Source organism: Scleropages formosus, chromosome 10, assembly GCF_900964775.1.
Source record: "Scleropages formosus chromosome 10, fSclFor1.1, whole genome shotgun sequence".
In the NCBI taxonomy this organism is placed as follows: domain Eukaryota; kingdom Metazoa; phylum Chordata; class Actinopteri; order Osteoglossiformes; family Osteoglossidae; genus Scleropages; species Scleropages formosus.
This window is the reverse complement of record NC_041815.1, coordinates 20282613-20307020: the sequence shown is the minus strand read 5'-3', so window position 1 is coordinate 20307020 and position 24408 is coordinate 20282613. Positions and strand designations below refer to the sequence as shown.

The 24408-nt window shown below is 43.7% G+C and overlaps 1 protein-coding gene across 3 annotated transcripts; it reads right to left on the bottom strand.

The window, feature by feature from the left end:
- Positions 1–1283: 1283 nt before the first annotated feature.
- Positions 1284–22967, bottom strand: vaspb (vasodilator stimulated phosphoprotein b). Of its 3 annotated transcripts, none has more exons than XM_018740420.2 (15): positions 22624–22967; positions 22425–22485; positions 13205–13376; positions 10842–11022; positions 10586–10658; positions 9031–9161; positions 7459–7703; positions 6881–7014; positions 6706–6769; positions 6405–6423; positions 5712–5757; positions 5364–5426; positions 4391–4460; positions 4158–4215; positions 1284–3905 (listed from the first exon to the last, which is right to left on the bottom strand). In XM_018740420.2, exons 2-15 carry the CDS (start codon positions 22427–22429, stop codon positions 3868–3870), a joined length of 1299 nt encoding a protein of 432 aa, XP_018595936.2. In that variant the 5' UTR covers positions 22430–22485; positions 22624–22967; the 3' UTR covers positions 1284–3867. The 3 variants fall into 3 exon arrangements, with proteins under 3 accessions (XP_018595936.2, XP_018595935.2, XP_018595937.2); XM_018740419.2 differs by having other exon boundaries at positions 6881–7017; positions 22624–22966; XM_018740421.2 differs by lacking the exons at positions 22425–22485; positions 22624–22967 and adding an exon at positions 16801–16825 and having other exon boundaries at positions 6881–7017.
- Between the last annotated feature and the right edge of the window lie 1441 nt (positions 22968–24408).

Genomic DNA, 24408 nt, shown 5'->3' with positions numbered 1-24408 from the left:
GTACACTGTGTACCTTTTTATGCATAAAAACATTAAATAACTTCTAGCTACACTAACATCTTTAATATAACAGTACAGTAATAATAAATGTAACTACAGTATTTGTAAGAGAGACAGAGACAAATGTTACTACAAAGAACACGGAGGAGGCTGGACCCAAGTGTAGGATTGTTTATTCAGAAACGAAGGACTAGGCGTATTTTCATGGTCAGGTGATGGTTGGTCGATCGGCTAACTGAGCAGAGGCAAGGATCCAAAATTGTGGTCGAGGGATGAGGCAGGCGGTTGTTGTCAGAGACATGGAACGAGACTGGGGAAGGATGAGGGACAGGACTTGGAAGAGCAAAGCGAGGTAGGTTTGAGAAGGCAGGACAATTGTGTCGAGCGAGATTCCGCAACTGGGAGAAAGTGTCTTTTATAGCCGAGTGCTCCGAGTGAAGCTGCTGGGTGAGGTGGTCGTGACAACTACAGTATTTATAGAGTGTCTGTGTGCATGCGTGTGCAAAACAAAAATTTAATGTTCTCTTTTCTAATGTTTGTTGGTGTTTCACTTTTTCGGATCGCTTTATTTCCACTTTAGTTTCAATCGTGATTGTTTCACTTTTCTTTGATGCATCACATTTACGCTTTGGTGTCATGGTTAGAAGGGTAAAAACAAAAAATTAAAACCAAATACAGTAACACACGAGACACTTTAACAGCAACGTAGTCCGACTGCAAAGAAGGAAGTCTTTGTCCTTTCTCGGGCTGACGCGCTCCACCCGCAAGCACTGTAGAAGCGCAATGTTTTGATGCATGTTGCAAAGTAGCGCCCGTTTGTTATTATGAACCACTCCATGTAACAAATTCTTAATAGCCTTAATTATGAACTTTTCATCTGATTGTTACTTAAGGGTGACAAGTTAACTTTCGGTCAGTAAGTGGGTGGTTCGTAACTATGGGTTGTTTGGACGTTCATAATCCAGGGACTGCCTCTTTTGCATTGATGACCACCAGAATACAGCATTCCTATTATTTTCTATGGGCTATCATACCCTTGAGCAGCACAGCTAACAGACTGAGTGTAAGTTGCCTTAATATTTTACACTGCATACTGCTGTATCTCACCTTTTTACTATATTGGTTTGGACACATCTGCCTCACACCATCCTCAGTATTTTTTCTATGTTGTGTTTTTATTGTTTTTAGCTGCATATTACAGTGTGCATTTGTACTGGGAAAAAAAATACCTGTTTTAAGCAAACATTAACAAAGATTCAAAGAAACAAAAGGACAACTGGACATTTTGTAGACTCAGACCCACATGGCCGATATCCTTTTATCTTTAATTTGGCCCTTAACTGGGACACATTCTCAAAATATGAAAAGTCAATATACTGTCACAACATGACCATTAGTTCACTAGTCATGATTCAATTTTTGCTGTACCAATTTGGGAAGGGACATTCCTCACTCCCCTCAATTCATAAAACAGCAGCATTATTAATTTTGGCTCTGAAGGAGGTGTGTGTGTGTGTGTGTGTATGTATCAGGTAGAGAACAAAAACAGCAAGTCAACTGCTCAGGTCACTTGGTTGTAGCACCAAGCCAACCTTCAGTCTGCTCAATCAAAACCCAACTGGCTCATTGGGAAAAGTCCTGCCTCTCCCAACTGTCACTCTTGTATTGCTTCCTACCTCTCAGTTTTTCTGTGATGGGCTGGAAATGAATTCATCTATTTAACATTATCAACTGTAATTCATCAGGTTCTGTACTCATGCTCCATACAGTACTGGTGATTGTCAATTACAGTCAACATTCACAAGCAGAGAGAGGCAAAACTATCAGTAGAATTGCAGGAAAAGGGTTAATTGTCTTGGTGTCATTTTACTCCACCTTTCTGCACAAGCATCTTCTTCCCACACCATGAGTGCCTAACTGCCCTCTTCTGTTGATAAATTCTAAATGGCATTTTGGTAACTGATCAAAAAGGACCTTAAAAGTTTCTCCTATGTAACAAAAAAAAAAAAAAAAAAAAAAAAAAAAAAAAAAAAAAAAAAGACAGATGCAGCACAAGAAGCAGCTGTATTTGACTGAAAGCCATTTCTACTCCAGTGTCTCTATGCCATTTTTAATATTTAAGTGTAAAAAGGCTAATCCAATAGAAAAACGAATGAAATAAACCAAAAATAATCTTAAAAAAATCCCCATTCACCTTTCACCAGTAATCTCAATTAAAATAGAAATATTCTCTCAAGTATTTTAAAATTTCCCTCATCAACAAATTATACATATATAAAGTGAGAGACACTCTCCAAGGCAATTATCAGATCTGGTCACAGTCTCTATCCTCACTGTGTCTGGAGCTGAACTGTAGCGGGTGAAAACAGCTGAGATTAGCACAGCTGGGAACCACTGTGTTGGCTAGTCTGGCTGAGGAAAACAAGCAACAGTCAGAAGAAAGGAGACAAGGGCCGACACAGGCATGTCCCACGCATACATCACAGCATGCCAGCTGCAAATTTTCACCACACAGCTGGCCAAGCACAGGTCCACAGATGTGCCACTCCCTTCTTTCACAGAGGACATCTTGCTGGGGCCTCCTGAGGCATTTCTTTTACCCCCACCTTGCCTGTCTCACTCTGCTGCTCTTTCTAATTTCTCCCTTCTGAGCTGGCAGACAGTACAGAGTGCTTTGAGGGTGAGGGCATTAGAAGCCCACCATGGATGGATTTGGCTCATTTGGGAGTCTGACTGGGCCACCCCTCGGACCTCTCTGCTCAGCCAGTGCCGACATGGTACCACTTGTCCCTGAGATGTTTGGCAGCTGCACAGAGGTCTCAGCTTCGGCTATCTTAGGAATGTCCAGTCACCTGCTGACGCTAGCATAGCGGAAAAGATCTGCATGGCCCTGCCCTTCAAGTTTTAAATGCTGTCCCTCTTAGACGTCAGCATGGGGAGGGCACTTGGGTACAAGGTCAGGAAGAGGCATCTGTACAGCTAACCATTTGTACACAGTGTATGTTGGTCATGAATCATACGTATTCTCTCTGGGTACTGTGGACCTGGGGATGGAACTGAGAAATACTGAGGAAAAAGTGCACATTTGGAACAGTGGCGTCACTAGAGGGGTGTGTGGACTGCACTGGGTGACATCAGAGCGAGTGACACCAAAATGTCTAAAATTTTTGTGCAGTATTTCAGCAGAAATTTTTTATAAAAAATATCCCTGTAGTTAAACATTTTTTGTAAGCCCAGCTTACATGTATCACTATACCTACAAGGCTAAAACTGTGCTAATTTACTTTTTGAACCTTCTAATGTGCTCCGGTGAGAGTTGTCATTATTACCCAATTACAATGACGCTTCGATCACGTGGTTTCGTCTGCATGCCCGCACTGTTCTCATTGGTGCTAGTGTTTTTATAGTCGCTAACATTCAGTGATATACGGGAATTACGATTTACGAGTAACATTAGTACAAAAAACATTATTAAGGATTCTGTATGGTCTGGTACAGGAGGAGGTCCATTTGGGGAGGGGGGGTGACACTCCAGCCTGGTGACGCCACTGGTTTGGAACGACATTCCCAGCAGTGACTCTAAAATGAGTGTGTGACAGAAAGAATCTGAGCGAGAGACAAAGGGGAAGTAAAGAGAGAAAAAGTTGGTATGTTCCCAGCTGTAGGTGGAAATGGTACTGTCCTTTGTGTTTTTTTCTTTGGGGGGTTGTAGGTGCTAAGAAGGGTGTAAGTGTTCCCTGTTTCCGTTTTTAAGTTATGTGTCTGAGAGAAAGGGAAAAGAGAATGGAAAGAACATTATGGAGGGTTTAACAGGAGTATTTCCTCCACCTGTCCCTCCCTCTGCTCCTCTCCAGAGCTACTGCAGCACTATGTGGAACCCCTCTTCTGCAGCTCCTGAATGAATGCTGTGAGATGAAGAAAAAAATGGCATTATTGTGACTTCCAACATCAAAACCATCTACAATACCACAGTCAATGTCCCAGTAGGCTGCTTCAGTTATGTTGCACTTTGGTCACCACAAATTGATACTTTTAAATATTTTGAATTAAACTCTGAAGTGGATACTTAAAATGACATAACATTGTAGTAATCCAGTCCCTGGTGGTAAAGGGATTACTGATGACAAGGTGACATGGGTGAAGGAGGAAGAGCTCACCTCCAATGATCTCTTCCTTAACTTTCTGCAGCTCCTTGCGAACTTCTTCCAGCAGCTCCTGAACTCAAGAAATAAATGTTGATGTCACCTTATTCCCGACTAATTCAAAGTAGTGGCCCAAAGTAATGATAAATGTTGTTTTAATTATTGTCATTTACCATTAAACATTGTTATTGCTGACCCACACTGTCTATGCTGACATCAGGAGTGATTCAGGTCATGATGAAACTGACCTGCTTAAGTCTGTCCATATCAGACTCCTCACTGGCTCCAGCATCACTACTGTTCCCCACCATCTTTATCCTAAGGACAGAATGAGGGATTCAGAAAACGGACAATCTTGATTGAATGTTCCCTTGTCCCGGCCCTAAGCAGACCATTTTGTTGCACCCTCAATGTTCCCTTCACCTTCAACAAAGCTAAGGAGGACCAAGTTGACAGCAGCACCTGGAGGACCCCCTGAACACACAGACTCCATAAACAACCAATATGAGCACTGTACTAACACCCAGAGGACCCACAGAGGAAATATACAAATCAGCCAACATCTGAGCCATGACTTTAAACTAATAAACACATTTCTGCATGCACCAAATGCCAATGGTTTTAAATGTTTGCTTGTTGTTTAAGACCTGTTTGCATTAAATTCCAACATGGGGCTGTTGACAGTTTTATTTTAATAGCAATTCAAAGAGGGGTTTTTTAGGAAGGCCCAAATTAATTTTGATTCAAACTACAGCTAGGCATGGCATTGACAGAGAATGTCATTGGGTGATGATATATTCTGTAAACATTACATACCAGAACACAGATGACTGACAAGATTTATTTTCAATTTTACCTTTTTCTCCCACATGATAAACAGCATGATTTAGCACAGAACTATGTAAACTATCTATGCTTTGAGATCTCAAAAAATGAGAAGTATCAGGTGGTTTGGGGCTTGACTGGAAAAAGTCCTGCATTTAACAGAATGCATAGGTTCTGGGGATCCTGAGGAAAGTAGTTTTCCCTTCAGTGCAAAGCCATAGCTCTATAATGGATGCAGTAACAGGGAAGCAGTCAAACTGGAACAAAAAATAACTAAATAAAAAGAGGAAAGTCCAAAAATGACACAAAAACAAAGTGTCCCCTGACTGCAGAATAGGTGATGGATGGAGTCCAAATCGAGGAGTTAGCTAAAGGGAAAACATAGGATCTTAGTACCTGGAGAATGAGGCCGGGGAAGGAATTGAGGTGGATTCCATGCCCCGGGGGATAGAGTTGTTCCTGTTTGAAACACACATAACTCTCCTTTTAGAAGTGGGGCTGACACTCAGGCATATAAAGAGATGGACACAGAGAGGCAGAAACCAGCACATGGAGTCTCTTACAAAGGTTTGTGGGCCAAGTGTCAACCTGTGACACTCAGCCACATGTGGATGCTTTTATTCAAAACTTTCAAAGGAGGCTCTGTATAAACTTATGGTTATGTCAAAGCACTTCTAGTGTCAAATGTACTTCTGAAAGAAAAGTGTGAGCAGAAAACACACAAACTGAAGAAAGGAACAATACCTAGGCATAGTGGCAGCTTTCTCCCATGGCCTCCTGAGCGAGTCCCCTAAAAGAAACAAAACACTTGTTCTGACATTTCTGAAAAATATGCACAAAATTGTGTAAAAAGGAACAGAAACTCATTACACTAGTGTGGATTGAGCTGTGTTGAGTCCAACTGAGTGTGTAATTAGATATGATATGTTTACACTATATGAAGAAATGGTATTATGAAAGGGAGAAAAAAAGAAAAAAAAAAAAAAAAAAAAAAAAACCTTCCTTCATTGCCATTTAATACTATGCTGCTGAGCTGATGTACTCATGAGATACCTTGCTTGAGGGTACAACTGAGGGGGTGCATCCTGGGACAGGAACCAGCAACCTTCAGGTTAAAAGTCTGTATTCCTAATCATTGTGCTACCTGCTGCCTTTAATGTGCAGCTGTCAAAATATGACAGCAATCCAGAAAACTGGACACAACGTAGTAAAATGAGAACAATTATACACGGCCCATTGTTGGCATTGGAGACAAATGAGTGAAATACCAACATCTGATGGGATGAGGTGCGAGTGAGGCCAAAGGTGCTTTATGGAGAGCAGATGAGAGGGCCGGTGGGTGGACTTCATGGTCCTGATGGAACTCTGACATTCTCATCCCAAATCAGCCCTCCAACTTCCCTTCTACTTACCACTTTGACCTAGAAAATAATGTACCTGGAGATTCAGAGTCCTCCTGTAAACACAGACAAACCTCTGTTACTATTGAACTTATTCTGTGTGAATTATAGAATATACACACTCACTGAGCAAATCTTTATTTAGCACTTTCAACTCAAATGCTGTGTGGTAAGATCTGACATTGATGTCAACAGACGTGAACAACAAAGCTAATCTCTATTTAAGTGACCCCTCATCAGTATTATACTGCATTATTACACTGATAAAAGTAATTATTTCTTCATTCTGGACAACAGCCCTAAATACCATTATAAATGTGTTAATGACTGTTTCTTACGTTACTGGGCTCCTCAACTTTTACAGGAGGCTTTGCTGGTTCAGCCTTATCTGCAGCTTTCCTCCTGGGGGGGCAAACACAGGTGAGTTGGGAGGGAGGGTTAATTTTCTGGCGCCTTGCTACAGGTCATACACAAGTGGTGAGTGACTGAGTCACGGAGGCTTTCAACACTGACCGTCTTGCAAGAATGGCACTCATCTCCCCCATTAGGTCTCCCCCACCACCTCCTGACAGGGAGGCACTACTGCGGCTTGCATCGGCCTTGGAGGGTCCAGGAGCAGAGACTGTGGATGGACCGCTGCTCTCCTCCTGCTGAGGATGAGATCACAGGGGCAGATCAATTGACCAACAATGAGAGCCATTTGTACTGTGCAAACACCCTCTTAATTTTAATACTTCACAATTCTGGGACAGTCTAGAACAGATGCCCACATTGTCTCCATTCTTGGGGGGGAGTAGAGGGCAGCTGATGTGTGTCGGTGCAACTGGAATCCCCATCAACACAATATTGCTCCTTCACAAGTGACACTATGCTATGTCATCTGGAATTGACTGGATGATGACGGATCAATGAGACAGCATGAGTAGTGGGAAGAGATCGTTAAGTTACAGCTTGGGCTAGGCTATTAGTCTTGCCATCTGCCACAAAAATTTCACAATTTGTTGACACTAGTTTTGTTACATATTAAGATTACACAAAAAAACAGTGAAAATTGCCAGGTTAAATTTGGAAGACTTTTTCTCTTGTCTTACCTTAGCAACTTTGCGTAGTTTTGCCCCAGCAAGGGCTGCAGCAAGGCCTCCACCTCCACCACCGCTATCTCCACTGCCGCCACCTCCAGACATGGGCAAGGGTGGGGCAGGGGGAGGGCCTGCCCCACTTGGAGGAGGGGGTCCTGGTGGAGGTGGTCCCGGTGGAGGTGGTGGTCCTGGCGGTGGAGGTGGTCCCGGAGGGGGAGGAGGACCACCTGGGGCCATTGGAGGGGCTGGAGGAACCACTAGGGAAGAGAGAGTTAGGACATAACAGTAAATGAAGAGCAGCTAAAAGAGTGAAAGTTTGAAGAATAAGTTTTCATGAGTAATTACAGAATTTGACACAAATGCCAAACTACAATAATTTTAGATTAAGTACAGTTTAAGGAACTGTTTGTAAAAGCTTTGGAATCATCTAGATTTTTGCATGACTGCCTTCTACAATGTAATCAGATCATCTAAATCATAATAAATAAGGACAACAAATAGACACAAACCATTTCAATATTGTAGAACATATTGCTTAAAAGGTCAAGGTCAGAAAGACCTCATGGCAATTATGAAGCAATTGGAGGAGGTTCACGGTGGAACGCTGCTTTGCCTCATAGCTTGAGAGACTTACATTCATTGGAGCAACACTGAACTCAAAGTGGTATTAGAAATTCTGCAGTGCAATATCATGTCTGACCTGAAACTCAAATGACACTAGGCCATGCAGAATGACAAAGAATCAAAACATAGGAATAAAAAAGTAGAGATTTAAACAAAAGAAATTCTGCATTTTAGAATGACCACGTCAAAGTTCTGACCTCAATCCAACTGAAAATCTTCAGCAGAATCTGAAGTAAGCCATTCATGCAAGACATTTCAGAAAAATTAAACAATTCTGTAAAGAGGAATGGGGAAAATGCCTGATCATCATCGAAAGGAAGCATCTGGTTGAAGTTGCTCCTGCTAAAGGAGTTTCCCTCAGTCACTTAATCTAAAGGATCACATACTTTCTCCCATACGGCAATCTTCAATTTTTAAACACTGTTCAATAGTTACGACAATGTATGACTGCGCATTCCATTTGCATAACCAGGCTATGATTCAAATGATCATTTCAAAAAAACATTTTAGAAGCCATTCATGCAGAAACCCACATACAGCAACTGACAGGTTCACAAATTTTCTCAACTGTTAATGAAAACAATTACCTACATTTGTAGGTTTGCTGTATAAAGTTCACAAATTTCTATTTATACTGTCCAAGGATGCAGTAAATCATTCTAATTAAAACAAAGTGCTAAGGTGTTACCTACATTTTCACTACATAACTAATGACATTACTATAGTCATTGTCTATATCTAAATTTGTTCTTGAATTGTCTCCATATTTCCTTAAGCAACACACTCTGTATAACGAGAAAATAAGAAAATATTCAGAGCTACTTTTCATCAAAAGAAATATATCCGAGATCAAAAACTGCAGTTGTGACAGGAGCTCAGGAACAACGGAAATGTGTGGAGGACTGTTTATAATAAAAATAAAAAAAAAAGGAAAACAAATCCTGCCCCCCCATTACTCACTTGGAGCTGCAGCCTGTCTCTCTCGCTCCTGCCGCTCCCGTTCCTGTCGCTCTCGCTCTTGGCGTTCCCATTCCTGGCGCTCCCTCTCTTGGCGCTCCCTCTCCAGCTGCTCCTGCCTCTGCTGTTCCAGCCTGAGGAAAACACAGAGAGTAGTAAAGTTTTGCTACTGTGTGGAAAACGACACGGGTGCAGCGAGTAGCACTTATCTCACAGTGCCTGGACAGTGTGAGAGGAAGTGAGTTCAAACCTGTGTTCACTTGTGTTTCCTCCTACAGCCCAAGGACATGTGTTTCAAGTGAACTGATGACACTGTCAGAGAGCGTATTACATTGCACTGCTGTAGATAAGTGATGTACTGTAGTGTATCTCGCATTCAAAATCTCCCGAGATGGAAAAAAGTGTCAGCTAAACACAACCTAGTAATCATTGCAAGTGGCTTTGGAAAAAAGCATCTGTTAGATGAAAAAACTAAGCCTATCGTATGTACCATGTTTTGTTTTTGGTTAATTCTTCACTTAATTTGTACTGAAGTTTAAAAATGCAAGATATTCTGCATTTGCTATCAACTGATAATGCATTCATTTCAACAATACAATCAGGTTAAAGATACATCGCGAAGTACAGAACAGAACAGTGGAGTCCCCTTTAATTAGCTGTACAGTATACACTTTCCAGAAATCCACTCTGTTAATAGTAGCTTTAGTTATCACAGCAGATGGAATGTCATAACTTAGAGCCTTAACTCTTCATCTGACACACAAACACTCAGAACAAAGAACGTCTATTGAAATACTACTGCGTATCACATCTGTGTCTTCAGAACAACTTTCCTGTAGTGCACTAAAATCCACATCGTCAAACAAATTAGTTTGTTCCCAAACGTTACTCAACTTCAGACAGATACTTTGAAACTGATGGACACTATAGATTTGATTAGTGATCATAATGCAAGACAGCTAACTGCATGGGCTCAATGCCATTTAAAAATTAATTAAAAATATGTTTAAAAAGTCAGAAAGCAGTGACTTACAGCACTGCATAAGAACCTTGGGGGGGCTGAGGAAAGGGGATCCCGGATGCTGCAATCCCACACATCCTGCCCTCCGTCTCTGACTACCCCTGCTGCCTCTGCCCCGCTGGTCCCGGAACGCAACGGTCGACAAGCTACAGCTGCTTCCGTCACAATGGCTTCAGGCATTGCAGATTATGAGCAAATCGGGGAGCAACTGAGGTGAAGGATGTCAGGGAAGTGAGGGATTTGGGCCAGAACGTCTCACTCCTACCCTCTTACCAAGTTGAGGGACACTGACGCGTAGGCGAGCAATGCCAAGCTAATCCAATTTTCAGTCCAACTCTCATGTCCTAAAAGGCTTCCAAGAAGTAACATCCCACTGAAATGCCCGTTCTTACTCATGTTCCTACATATACATACTCACTAGATAACATAAAAGTTAATATACAACAGTGTGATAACTAGTATTGTGCTGGTTAATCATCTGCATGCAGAAACAAGTCTCCACCTTTAGTCTACTCCACAACATCCTAAAATGAGTACCTCCTCTGCTGCTCCAACTCCTCTGGAGAAGGTCCATTCTGCACAGGGCGGGGGAGGGTAGAGTAACCTGGACCTAGAAAAGTAATACAAGATGTGCTGAGGTCGGCAGATAGTCCTATGACAATGTAAACAGGCGAGTGGTAACAGTTCTATTGCTAAAATGTCTCGCTCAATGCCAGTGATGTGTGGCTGCATAGAAACTGCTTTGCCTGTACCCCATGGCTCTGTGTGCGTGAAAGAGAGATGACTATAGTACCTGTGTCTGGCAAAGAGCTCAGCACATCCAGGGCGTGCATCATGCCGTTGGCAAACAGTGTAGCGTCCTCCTTACTGCCAAAGTTGAGGCCCCATACCTGGCGTGCATCCCTCCACTGGTGAAAGTTTGGCGTGGCCTGATTGTATTTCAGTCCCTTTGTAATTGGGCAGTTCATTACTACCTGGATGAGGATGAATGAAGGCAAGCCAAAAAAAAAAAAAAAAAAATCTTTAAAGCATATCACATAGTATGCTCAATTTAGCCCAATAAATTAATACTGAATAAGCACAAGGGGAAAAAACACACACACACACACACACACACACACACACACACACATTCTGAACCACTTGTCCCATACGGGGTCGCGGGGAACTGGAGCCTACCCAGCAACACAGGGCGTAAGGCCGGAGGGGGTGGGGACACACCCAGGATGGGACGCCAGTCCGTCGCAAGGCACCCCAAGCGGGACTCGAACCCCAGACCCACCGGAGAGCAGGACCGTGGTCCAACCCACTGCGCCACTGCGCCACCGCACCCCCGGGGAAAAAACATTTTAAAAGAAATTATACATAAAAAAAAGATCAAATTATGTGGGGCAGCACAGTGGTGCAATAGATAGAGCAGCTGTCTCACAGCACCTGCACAGTGTGATGGATGTGGGTTCTATCCCCACTTAATTGTGTGGAGTTTTCACGTTCTCCTTGCGTTTGCTTCCTCCCACAGTCTATAAACATGTTTAAGGTAGATCCATGAGAATAAAAATTGCCCTTTGTGTGTACGTGTTGCATGTTATGTTGCTATGGTGTGATGGGTGAATGATTGCAAGGGGTCTAGTGTACTAGCATTGTATGTAACCTTGGATAAAGGCGTCTGTTAAATACATATTAGTCCCTGTACGTCACTGGAAAAAAAGCATCTGCTAAATGAACACATGTAAATAATGGATTTTGCAAATGCATTATTAAAAACAGTGTTCTGTTTGTTATAATTCAAATGCAATGTACTGACTAAAAATTTTAAAAGCAGATTGGATACAAACTAAAATTTTAATCTTTTCAGAAAAACTGTTCATTTTCATAAAGATGATTATGATTGTTTTAGATATAAATTTTGCAGATGCTTCCCCTCCCCCCAAAAGATTCTTACACTTAAAGAACTTTCACATAAATTAAATGCATAGATTCAAAAGAGAGATCATAAACACAGACAAACATAGCATGCTTGCAAAAGAAAGTCTGTTCTGGTTATGTTGTCTAGGTATTATGCACAGATTCTCAGGTAATCTATTACCTGCTGTCCTACCACACACTGCTGTTATTCAGGGAATGCAGAGCCCCCTATTTCTCCACAGGGTGGCAGGCGATGTGCCCTGTGCCTGAAAGCCACACTGAGTACAAACCGCATTATCTGCTGACGTGTTTGTTCCCCATGTTTATTTTACAGGCCGAATTCCAGAGGATGGAGGAGCAACTATCCCATGTGCAGCCAGAGGGGCTGATGGGGGTCAATGGAACAACTGACTCAGATACTGAATTCCTTGTGTGAACTCTGCCAAGGAGGGGAGACTACCGACAGGGAAAAGAGTACAGACGGAGAAATGCTGGTGGCGGTATTTTGGCAGACTGTGTGTGAAATATATGATGGTGTAGAGCTGCACCCTCAAATTATTACAGGAAATAGCTAGTTTCGCTGCTATCTCTCAGGAAACACCGTCTTAGATAAAACGAGCTCTCTGGGGAATGTGCATTTTTTGTGTCTAAGAGAAAGACAGAACAAGACAGAGCTTAATGCGTCAAATTCCATTTTAATATTCCTGAAAAGGTCACGAGTAGTTGTTTGTCCCAGTTGTGATTACCATCATCATTATCACAGGCTAAAGGCTCAAATTCTGCCCTTAAACCTCCTGAGATGGGGGGGGGGGGGGTGTGTGTGTGTGCCGTCGCATGGTGGGTTTGGCCTGTGTCTGCTGCGTGGCAGGTCTGGGGTTCGAGTCTTGCTTGGGGTGCCTTGCTGCAGACTGGCATCCCGTTTGGGACAAGCAGTTGTAGCAAACGCACACACAAAAAACCCTCCTGAGGCTGTTCAGCACACAGGTAAAGCCCGCTTTTCTGTGCTGTTTTATGCCTTTGTGCGCCAGACATTTCAGGTGAGACGTGCGGAACAGCTGTTTCTTTTTTCCCCCTACTTTTTTTTTTTTTTTTTGGCATTGCCCCATGTTGTAAAGCTGTCCTAGCAAATGATTATTACACATATGGCTATAATTCCCATGCATAAATGATCCTTGTCAACACTGTATGGCACTTCCAGCTTGGAACATCCCGTTCCCATTCGCAAGACCTGCTCCCCACAAGCCCCAGTACCTGCTGGTCTGTTTGCATCTTTCGGCCCACGACCCGGAAGCTGTTTGCGGCTGGGTTGTGGTATATCTGCACCCGGCTGAAGGTCTGAGGGCCTGCGCCGGCTGCCACCCACTTCTTATTGGCGTCATCGTAGATCATCACCGTGGCACGGGCCTGGCAGATACTCGACTCACTGTTGAAAGGAGGACCACAGAAGTGTCAGTGTTGGGGGCAAAAGGGGTATGAAAAACAGTACTGAAAACGGGGGAGATGTCTGAAAAGAGGGAGTAAGAAATGAAGAGAAATACATTTGGAGATGGACAGGAGAGAAAAGGAAGTGTAAAAATGAGTTCAGACTACAGTACACATAAGGGTGCCGTGGCGCAGCGGGCTTGGCCAGGTCCCGCTCTCTGGGGGGTCTGGGGTTCGAGTCCTGCTTGGGGTGCTTTGGGGCGGACTGGCGTCCCGTCCTGTGTGTCCCCCCCCCCCCCCCTTCCTCCAGCCTTGCGCCCTGTGTTGTCGGGTTCGGCTCCGGTTTGTCGCATCCCCGCTTGAGACAAGCAGTTTCAGACAATGTGCATGTATACAGTATGCACACGGCAAGGAGGGGGAGTATCACACATCCCTGGGCATGAAGCAGCTTTTTGTTGGCAAGCAGCACAACAGGTAACGTGGCCTTGAGCAATCTGTTTATAAAAGCAAGAGGAAGACCTGTGCACCTCGCAGCCCGGGCCCCTCATCACGTTTATTGTGACGTTACAGCAAAGTGACAGCACGATGTGCATTACAGAAAGCAGACAGGCATGGAGCCGGAGGGAGGGTCTATCGTTCCAACTGAAACGAAAACCAACAAAGCACAACAATAGTGTCTGACAAAGACAGGAAAGGACGATGGGTTCCTGTGATGATTGGAAAGGCTGGGGAAAGGGCTGCCCGCACTCTCACACACAGGTGTGTGTGTGTGGTGCGTGTGTGTGGTGCAAACACGGACACCGAAACTAACAGAAAGGGCTGAATCTATTACAGTAGATAACTGTGTGGTAGTATAAGCTGAGGATTCTGCATTTTTTTTCCTTTTTAGTTAATCAATCATTGAAAACTAGTGATGTACTCCAAACATGTTACACAGCATTTTTAGAAACTGGCTTAACATAATTATAAACCTGTTATGCCACTTTGGAACTGGTCTAAAACAATCCAGGACTGACCCAGTTCAGTAGCCCCAAATCAATCTTGATGTTCTAAGAAAATGCTTGGAACAAAATCCATTCAAATGTCACAAGTGACACTGGGACATACAAACAGTGAAAAAAGCAATTTGGATGCCAAGCTTGACATCAGAAGCACTTCCACACACCACACAGGGTCGACAGTGGGACAGGAATGAACACATTCAGAACAAGGCAGTGATTTATTTGGCAACAGGGATCAAACAGTTTTGATTTGAATTTCAAACAAAGGGGCAGCCTCAATTCTTGGTAGACAGCCTGGCATAGGCATTCTACTCCGAGACCCCGGAGTGGCACAAGGCACAGGGGTCAGAGACAACATCTCCTGCGGTTTCCTGTGTGTGGCCTGGGCTCTCCCTTCACCAGGGCAGCCTGTGATATAATCTCCCACTTCCTGTGACACAGCGCCTGGACCCAGGCTCTATCCTGCTCTTAACAATGCCAAATAAGGGCAGGCTGAGTTACCCAAAAGGAAAACTTGCACGCATAGGCACGTGCCTGAACACTGCATGTAAGCACTGGTCCAGATGTTCACAGGCAAGCTGGAGGGAGACAAGTAGCGGAGCACAGGAGGGAGAATGGCTGTAAAGGACAAGGAGAGATGAATGAAAAAAGCAGCCAGCTTCTGGTGGAGTGGGACAGAGTGTTAGGGCCAATAGCAGAAGCATTTTCGATAGGAGGAAGACAGCACTATGCAGGGGTGGGGGATAGAGTGGGGGTAGTGGTGGTGAATAATTGATGCAAGCAGAAAAAGGGACCCCCACGAAAACTCAGACTGTACACTTGTGTTCACAAAATGGGAGTAATGGGCCTTCATACACCATAGGTGCATACATATACAGTATGGCTGACCACAGCAAAATACACAAAGAACAGTGCATCTGATAATAAATGTAACATGGACCTCACAATGTGTAAGTGTTGACTGAATGTACCTAAAGATAAGCAATGTTAGAATCACAATCACATTCAGTGTCAAACATATCTACAGTTCCATATGTGGGCCAGTAGGTAGTATAGACTTTAGAGTGATTTCCTTCCGCTTGAAGGACCCACATTTGAATACCAGTCCAGCTGAATACCACTCGAGTGCCTCTAAGCAAGATACTTAACCAGAATTGCTCCAGTAAAAATTATCCAGCTGTATAAATTAGTCAATCATTCCAATTAGCTTAGTATACAATGCTAACACTGTATGTCACATTGGATAAATTAATACACGTGCATGTGTCAAATTTCAAGGAAAGTACCTTCCAGAAGCTGCAGTAAATAACACATTTTAAAAATAAAGGAAAAAAAAAAAAAAGAAAAAAAAAAAAAAAAAAAGTCTACTCCATCCAGCCTAAAAAGTTTTGCTACTTCCGACTGTTTTTCCAGTGATCTCACTGCAATCATTTGTAGCTCAAAAATTACTTGATTAATGATTTTGTGCAACAGTAATTAATGTAAATGTAGGTTGTAGAATGGTTTACATTTATTCATTTAGCTGACATTTTTTTCCAAGGCAACTTACAATGTTAATCTACCTACAATTATCCATTGTACAGATGGGTAATTTTTTACTGGAGCAATTTAGGGTAAGAACCTTGCTCAAGGGTACTACAATCAGAGGTGAGATTCAAACCTGCGACCTTTGGGTCCAAAGGCAGCAGCTCTTATCGCGACAATACCAGCTGACCTAGAAATAAATATATCAAAGTTGTTACTTTAATTTGCCCAAGGAGACGCCTTTCTCCTGCATGCTATACAAGTACCCACACAATAAACCCAAAATGCAAAGCACCAGGCCTGTAAAGAGAGGGGAAATGTCAGAGAATCCCCTGTGAATTGTGTTGGGGTGTGTCCACAGCAAGACGCTCTGTGCCACTTGGGGGTTAACAGGAAGCAAGGGAGTGCTGCCACAGCGGTCTCACAAATTTCTGTATAAGGCCTTGAACACAGCTGCCCAGACGTGCTGACAAGTACAGTCAGGCCCGGCAGCTCTGTAGCTCCCTCTGTTTACCTGCCCCCCCACCATCCTTCCCTCGTCATATTCACATCCTGGCCATCTCCTTCTCCTGTTCTGCCTCCCCCCCAGACGCAGAAAACAAGTTCCATTCTCATGCTTACAATTCACACTTTTTCCCTTATCCAACTTGACCGCACCAGTGTGATCTGCTCAGACACCTCCACATCCACCTACTCTTTCAGAAGAAGGATGGCCTTCACAGTGAGCATTAAGATTCCTGTCCTGACTAACCTCAGATCACTCTGCTGACCCTCCACTCCTTTTCTTGTACACCACTGTTAAGTCACTATGATTCCATCCTCAGAGTTAATGTATTCATATTGCACTACAGCAACTTGTTTGATATGGTTCATTTTATAATGACAGGAGAGAAGACTCACCATGGGATGATTCAGACCTTCTCTGCATGTGGAAAAACTCATACTAACTAGAAGCATATAGTGCCACCAGAAAAAGAAAACATTGTAAAAAACTACCACTTGGCATATCCGCAAGACAATAACTGCATACCTATGCAATGGAGTCAATTGAGCGTGAAGAGTTTGGGCCTGCAGGACAACTGTCTGCAAGGAGACTGATTAGGGTGTTACTGGAACAAGACCCATAGTTTTAATAAAGTTTCCAAGGTGCGAAATTGTACATATGGCCCATATCGCCAACAGCATTATGAAAAGTTGGGGTCAAAGTTGCATTGGGTCAAAATAAATTGCTCACTACCAAACACAAATGTAGAGAATGCAGAATACAGCAGAAACACTGGCACTCTATTTTCCCATGGCATTTTGGATATATAAAGACATCCACTTCATGAAGGGTTATACTGTTAGATATCATGACACCAGAGCTTACTTTTCTAAAATCCTGAACCACTACTGTTTGAATGAATCCAATGTTAAAGTTCCTGGAACAAGAATAACATGGACTGCATAAGAGCACCGAAATAAGTCACTCTGTGCTGGAATGAGTGATATTTAGCCATGTCAAGGTTCCCCACTAGCATACAGCTGTAATGAACATTTTGTTTAATGAATACATAGATATTCCCAATGACCCTGCTCTCTAGCTCTCAAGATGCTGGTCTTCATCACTGTCAACACTGAAAGGTCTTCTCAGCCATATCTTCCCCAAAAGGCCACTTGCTGGAGTATGATTATGCAGGGGATGCGGAAGGCGTACACAGTATCTTAAAATGACATGAAGGAACAACTTGTGGGGGCGCGGAGGTGCAGTGGGTTTGGCCAGTGCCTGCTGTATGATGGGTTTCGGGTTAAAGCCCTACTTGGGGTGCCTTGCAGCGGACTGGCATCCCATCCTGGGCATGTACCCTCCCCCTTCGGCCTTGGGCCCTACGTTGCCGGGTAGGCTCCGGCTCGCCGCGACCCTGCTTGGGACAAGCGATTGTAGACACTGGCTGGTTAGCTGGAACAACTTGTCCAGGAATGCAAAAGGATAGACGGTACTCGAACACTGAGGTTTGCTAAAAAAAGGGATGTGGAAGCAGTGTATGGGGAAACTTAAGGAAGTGGAGACCACATTGTGGTAACAGACAGTAATGGTCACATACAAATGACAAGGTTATTTGTGCTGTGCTGGTATGTGTCATTCAGTTTGTGAGGGCGACTCCTTTTAGATAAGGCAGAGTGGAAAAGGGAACCAGCCTTGGAACAACATTGAGCCTAAACACTAAAGATGGAAAAAAGTGTATCAAAGTGTGCCATACGCGTCATGTCTCTCATACAGGGCTTCTATCCAATAGAACTATATTGCATGCACCAGGTATACTTTGTAGAAATAGAAGGCACATCTGGCAAGAAGTTACAATACAAGAATTTTCGTTATCTAGACTGATAATCATTAGTAAGAACATCACAGAAAAGGTAAAAAAGATGCGGCTCTCTTTTAGAGAGTAACAACTCCCTCCCTTGAAGTATGAATAAGAGTGGCCTCACAGTAGAAAGTATGAGGAAAAGCTCAACCAAACAGTAGACTTTGAAGTGCTTACAAAGCACTGACCTTCACAGCCTTCCACCAGCGCCATGTATCAGCATTCAGTGGCATCACTGATAACAACCTTCAGCTACCAGACTCAAATCTGAATTTTCCTCATCACAATATGATAAGAGTGAGGAAGGCATTTCACTGCTTGTACCACATTCTGCAGTTAGGAGCTCTCGTTTTACCACACAAGGAGCTCAGCAGATCAGACTATGACTAATAATGACACAAACTGCACACAGAGCAGGACATCAATGTGTTGTCTGACCTCCAATTCACAACTGACTTGTGAAACACCCCGTAATGACTGACAATGCTGTCACCAACCCACTGTAATACTCATGACCTAAGAGACCCTATGGAGACAGTGACTTACAGCCCAATGACACAGACACACACTTCAATAACTAACATATTTTCTACCAGAACCATTCCATATGAAAGGACTGTGGATCCCACACATTCTAGAACATGATGTTTGGCTGTCCTTCTCAGGAGGCTTTCCCTTCTCACTTCCCCATACCAGATACAGGTTTCAGCTTGCTGCCAGAGCCTTTGCGGGCTCCTGTATTCTGTCAGTCTAAGACAACACTGGGCATGCCACCAATTCTAGCAATTCCCCCTCTGCAGTAGCTTCCACTCAGCCATAGACATCGCACAAGGGAAATGTACTTGTAAGTATCTTCCACAGCCCTCATGGGAGAGCTGGGACAGTGTAGTCAGTGCCAAGGTAGTTGCCTCAGAAGTTGCAAACTTCACCACATTGTTGCAGAAATCTCAGAAAAACTGCAAAAGGTACAAGACATTCTGGCTGGAGGCAGTTGTAGCTAGCACAGAACGGGTTCACTAGCATCCTTATTTGGGCAAGATATCCAAACAATGGCTTATGCTTATCCACTAAAACATATCTATGTGAAAGCATATGCAAATACACATTTAAACAAAATACCTTTTTCACAAATTTCCAGTGCTTTGAGAAAAGTAAACAATAGAAGATGAACACGAGTGATTCTGGTACTTCCTTGGATCTCAACATCTGGACCATCACACTGTAAGCCTATTTGCTTAAAAAGCACTCACAATTCAGCATTTTTTTAAAGTCAGTACAGAGACATTTCACAACTTAAACCAAAAAAAAATTAAGCAAATGACAGGCTTCATATACCTTAAAAATACTGCTGTGTCTTCTTCAAATCAAATGAAATTATACTTCTTGTATTCAGTCAAGAATTTTTCTTAAAACTTAAATACTGAATAGAAAGAAAGGCTAACTTCACAAGAAGCTCTGTTAAGTTGACATTTTTAGTGTTAGCACTGAAAAACAGCTTTAGGCTGAATTTCATTACCCTCAATTTTTACGCTGCTGAGCCCACTGCAATACTCTCCTGAACTCTCTATAGTTATGTTCCAGAGAGGTCATACATTTTTGCTGTTCTGCCATAGATCAGATCTGGGGAGAAAGAAGAGTTGTCTGCAATCAAAAAACCCAATATCTTTACGCAACAGCAATAACCACACAGACACTATAATAAACACACCTGCTGTGAACACAGCTAGAGAGCAGAACACCTGCAGAAAGCAGGTAGGTGACCAGGACAAAGACAGAATAGTGGCAGACCTGAGCAATAAAATGATTTATGTGCATGAGGATCTGCTAATAAGGTGGCCTCTCTACTCCCTTTGAGTAAAATCAAATTGAGTGAGACTTAGTGTCCAACACACCTAAACCAACAACCAAAACTGCCACCATAAATATGAAAAACTACATTAGCATTCTAACACTAGACGTCACTGTTATATGACACAGCAACACCATCACCATTTTGTCAATTAGATACCTACAAATGCGCATCTTGCGTGCCTTTCATTCCGAGAGGAGAGGAAGAGATCGGGGTCTCATCGAGAGAGAGGTGCGCTTTCTTCTCTGCGTGGGCGTAGGGGATCTGGCAGCACGGGGCAACACAGAATGAATGCTCACCATGTCAACACTAAGCACTGGGACTCAGGTCAAAGCCTCACTATTCAATATGAATGCTAAAAAACACACAACTACAAAGCAGGCGAACCAACAAGCCTAGGCACTGCTAACACCACCATTAGGCCTATCCGTGGCCACAGAGGTCACTCTTAGCTCCAGCATGATGGTCTTGCACACACTTTTTTTTTGGAGTCCAAATCCTGTTCCAGGTGTAGAACTGCCAAGACTGCACCCTGTGTGTCAGATGTGCTTCATAATCTGACACCCCACACGAGTCACTACAAGCACTGTTAGTAAGTAGTAAAGGTTAATTGTGTAGTTACCATAGTTTCAGACCATTGCATTTTTTGGGCGACTAAATTCTCTGGAATGCATCTAAACACAGAAATTTAATTATATCGATAAGAACAGAGCTCAAACATAAAAATTACATCCAGAAAGCTTTGTGGGACAGTTTCATACTGGGAGTTCCAACCAACCTAGAGAGTTTATGCACATAATGAGGGCTGAATATCTAATTGTTTCTCTATTAACCAATTTGCCTCTTACTTAAATGTATATGTAATATAAAAGTATCACCAACCAAACACTAGTTAATGTTTGTATTAAAGGTAGCTGGAACAGCTGGTAGGGTACTAATGGTTAGAGCTACTGGTTTGATTCCCACCTCTGGCTGTAGTACCCTTGAGCCAGGTACTTACTCTAAAATTGCTCCAGAAAATACCCAGCTGTATAAATGGGTAAATAACTGTAAATACCTTAACATTATAAACTGCTTTGGAAAAAAGCATCAGCTAAATGAAATGTAAGGTTTACGACAAAGCGTTGAAGAACTCAAAGTACCAAAACTGAGTAAGGTTTGGCTTTCCCCACTCCTCCCAATCTATGTCTATGCTTTAATAATTGCTTAATGTTTTGAGCACATAATTCATTGAACCAAAGTAGAAAATTACACGTTGGGCTGATCCAAATTTCAACTGCAGTCAAAGACTTAAGACTAGGAGTTGTGGAACTGGTTCAGTGCCTGAGCCCATTGTGTCGGAAACGTAGACAGAGCTCAGCACCTTCTTCTCGCAGTCAGACACCGCATCTACACCGAATCACTAGACTAGTGAACAGGGGGAAAAAAAAAGGATTCAACCGCGTTTCAACAGACAAAGGCAAAAACGACCTGCGAGTGTAAAAGTGCACATGCAGCGACAGGACCTGGAATTCTGTTTATCCCCTGGCCTGTGCGGTTCCGGGTTCAACCGCGACCAACTCCCAGGAGGACGGAAAACGGAGGGAAGAATAAAAAGAACAGGTCATGGACGGAGAAAGAAAGAATGAGCGCGGCCACTGAAGAGAACCAGCAGAGGAGATCTAACCCATATCATATCATGACAGAGAGAGTGCTTTTCGAAGAGTCTACGAAAAACGACAAACTTAGGGTTCCAAACTGAAAACACACGATTCTACAACACTAGTACAAGTTCAAAACATGCCAACGAGGTTCTCCAAAATCATGTTAACATGACAACATGGTAAACAGTACATAAGCATCATCAAGTGTGTGAAATCGACACCCGCACTTGCGCTTAATTCACGGTATTTTGAGAATTACAAATTATGACTTTTGGCGCGGGTGTCAGTATCAACCGAAGAAGTGCCTCAGCAGAATGTGTGCAACACCGCCGGGGGCAAATAACGTAGCAAAAAAGCTGACCGTCGCAACTTGGGTTACTTTTGTTTGGCGTGGACACCGGCATCAATTCTGTTTCGCACCAGGGAACCAAAATTCCAACACACACACAAATGTGTTATTTTAACTGCCCACGTTCAAACAGCAAAAGGCGCGGACATGAAATCATTTCACTCCGGCTACTCCGACACAGCGCGCGCGCAGGCACTGAAACCACGGCCGACGGCTCGCGACTCCCGCGCACGCTGGGGAGGAAGCACGCGAGCGCACCGCGCGGAATGTGTTTGCGTCCAGAACAAAAACAATAAAAAGTGATACAACAAAAAAACGTTGCCCTTCACCTTACTTACCTCATTGTTGGTCGAGAGTGCGGCTCCGCCTCGCTCCCTCGCGCTTATCCGCCCCGGTCAGCTGGAGTTGAAGAGAAAAAAAACCATAAAGCAGTTAAAAAGGTGAAGAGTAACAATGACAAGTGTGTGTATGGACCCACACGACACGAGAGACTAAAAAACTAAGGAAGAGAAAAGAAACGAGGAGAAAGAAGCAGACCTGCCTGGGCGATTTCCTGGTTTGGAAGCTCGGAGTGCTGTTTGAGGAAGAGTGGATACAGTAGTGGAGCGGACTTGTCAACTCCAATCAGTATCCTGGACTCATCTCCTTTCCTAATACGCCGAGCGAGGGCCACGACACGCGGCTGGGTCGCGGGGCTCTTTCCCTCCCACTTTTCTTTTTTATTATGTGTGTCCCTTGTGCCGTGGTGGCCACCAGCCCTGCGGACACCCCTCTCTGCTCCGCACTCTAAACCCGGGCGGACTGTACCGTCGCTCCCGACTCATTCCCGTTTCTCCCCCCTGCGGCGAAACGCCAGTCCAGTCCAGAAGCGGATCCACAATCCAGTCCTCGTTTTGATAGCAACCCGAGGCAACGTCCACCGTCCCGTTGGAAAGGGCAGGTAACCGCTCAGCTCACTGTCTCGGTTCCTACCAGACACATAACTGCCACAGCTGAAGTGTCATTGTTATCTTACACATGCGGGCATAAAACCAATTAATGCGTATTCGTTTTTTCTATAAACTCAATTTTGCTATAATTTGTATATTGTAGTTTGTAGTGCAGAGGTGATAGGCAATACTAAGCGCTCATTTCATGTGAGATGCTCAGTGGAGCATAATATCATAGTTCACTTAGAATGAGTTCATACCACAAAGTTTTACCTACATTAACAGGCCTTTATTTGGGATTTAAAAAGCTTTCTTTCGCCCTATCTTTGACCTAAATTGAATAATGACGACTCAATAAACCTGCCTCGAATGCTTGGAATTCTTTAAATGACACAGCTAGACATTTAGCTTCTTTCTTGCTGTCTTATTACATTCTATTATCAAAAATGTATTTGTTTTCCCTATGGAACATTTTGGTCTGTGTATTATATTACTGATATTTTGCTTTGATAAAGGGGGGTGCGGTGGCGCAGTGGGTTGGACCGCAGTCCTGCTCTCCGGTGGGTCTGGGGTTCGAGTCCCGCTTGGGGTGCCTTGCGACGGACTGGCGTCCCGTCCTGGGTGTGTCCCCTCCCCCTCTGGCCTTACGCCCTGTGTTGCCGGGTAGGCTCCGGTTCCCCGTGACCCCGTATGGGACAAGCGGTTCTGAAGATGTGTGTGTGTGTGTGTATTTGTTTTCCCTATGGAACATTTTGGTCTGTGTATTATATTACTGATATTTTGCTTTGATAAAGGGGGGTGCGGTGGCGCAGTGGGTTGGACCGCAGTCCTGCTCTCCGGTGGGTCTGGGGTTCGAGTCCCGCTTGGGGTGCCTTGCGACGGACTGGCGTCCCGTCCTGGGTGTGTCCCCTCCCCCTCTGGCCTTACGCCCTGTGTTGCCGGGTAGGCTCCGGTTCCCCGTGACCCTGTATGGGACAAGCGGTTCTGAAAATGTGTGTGTGTGTGTGTGTGTGCTTTGATAAACTAAACTTCGATAAGCACAAGTTGTGTTTGACTTGCCAAAGCGTTCCCATGTTCCTCTTCTACTAGTTTCTCTGCACTGGCTTCATATTGCTGCCTGGATCAAATTTAAGACCTTTATTATTGTCTACAAGTGCATCAATATAACTGCTCCCAGCTATTTACAAGACTTGATCAACCGCTACACCCCAACCAAACTGCTACGCTCTTGCACATCTGCCTGCTTGGTGGTCCCGTGCACAAAGGTTCTTGGTTCTGGCTCCGTTGTGGTGGAATGACCTTCCCCTCTCACTCAGAACTGCTGAAACTCTGTCTACATTCAAAAAGGGTCTAAAAACTCACTTTTTCCGGACTCACTTCGCCCATGAGCTTG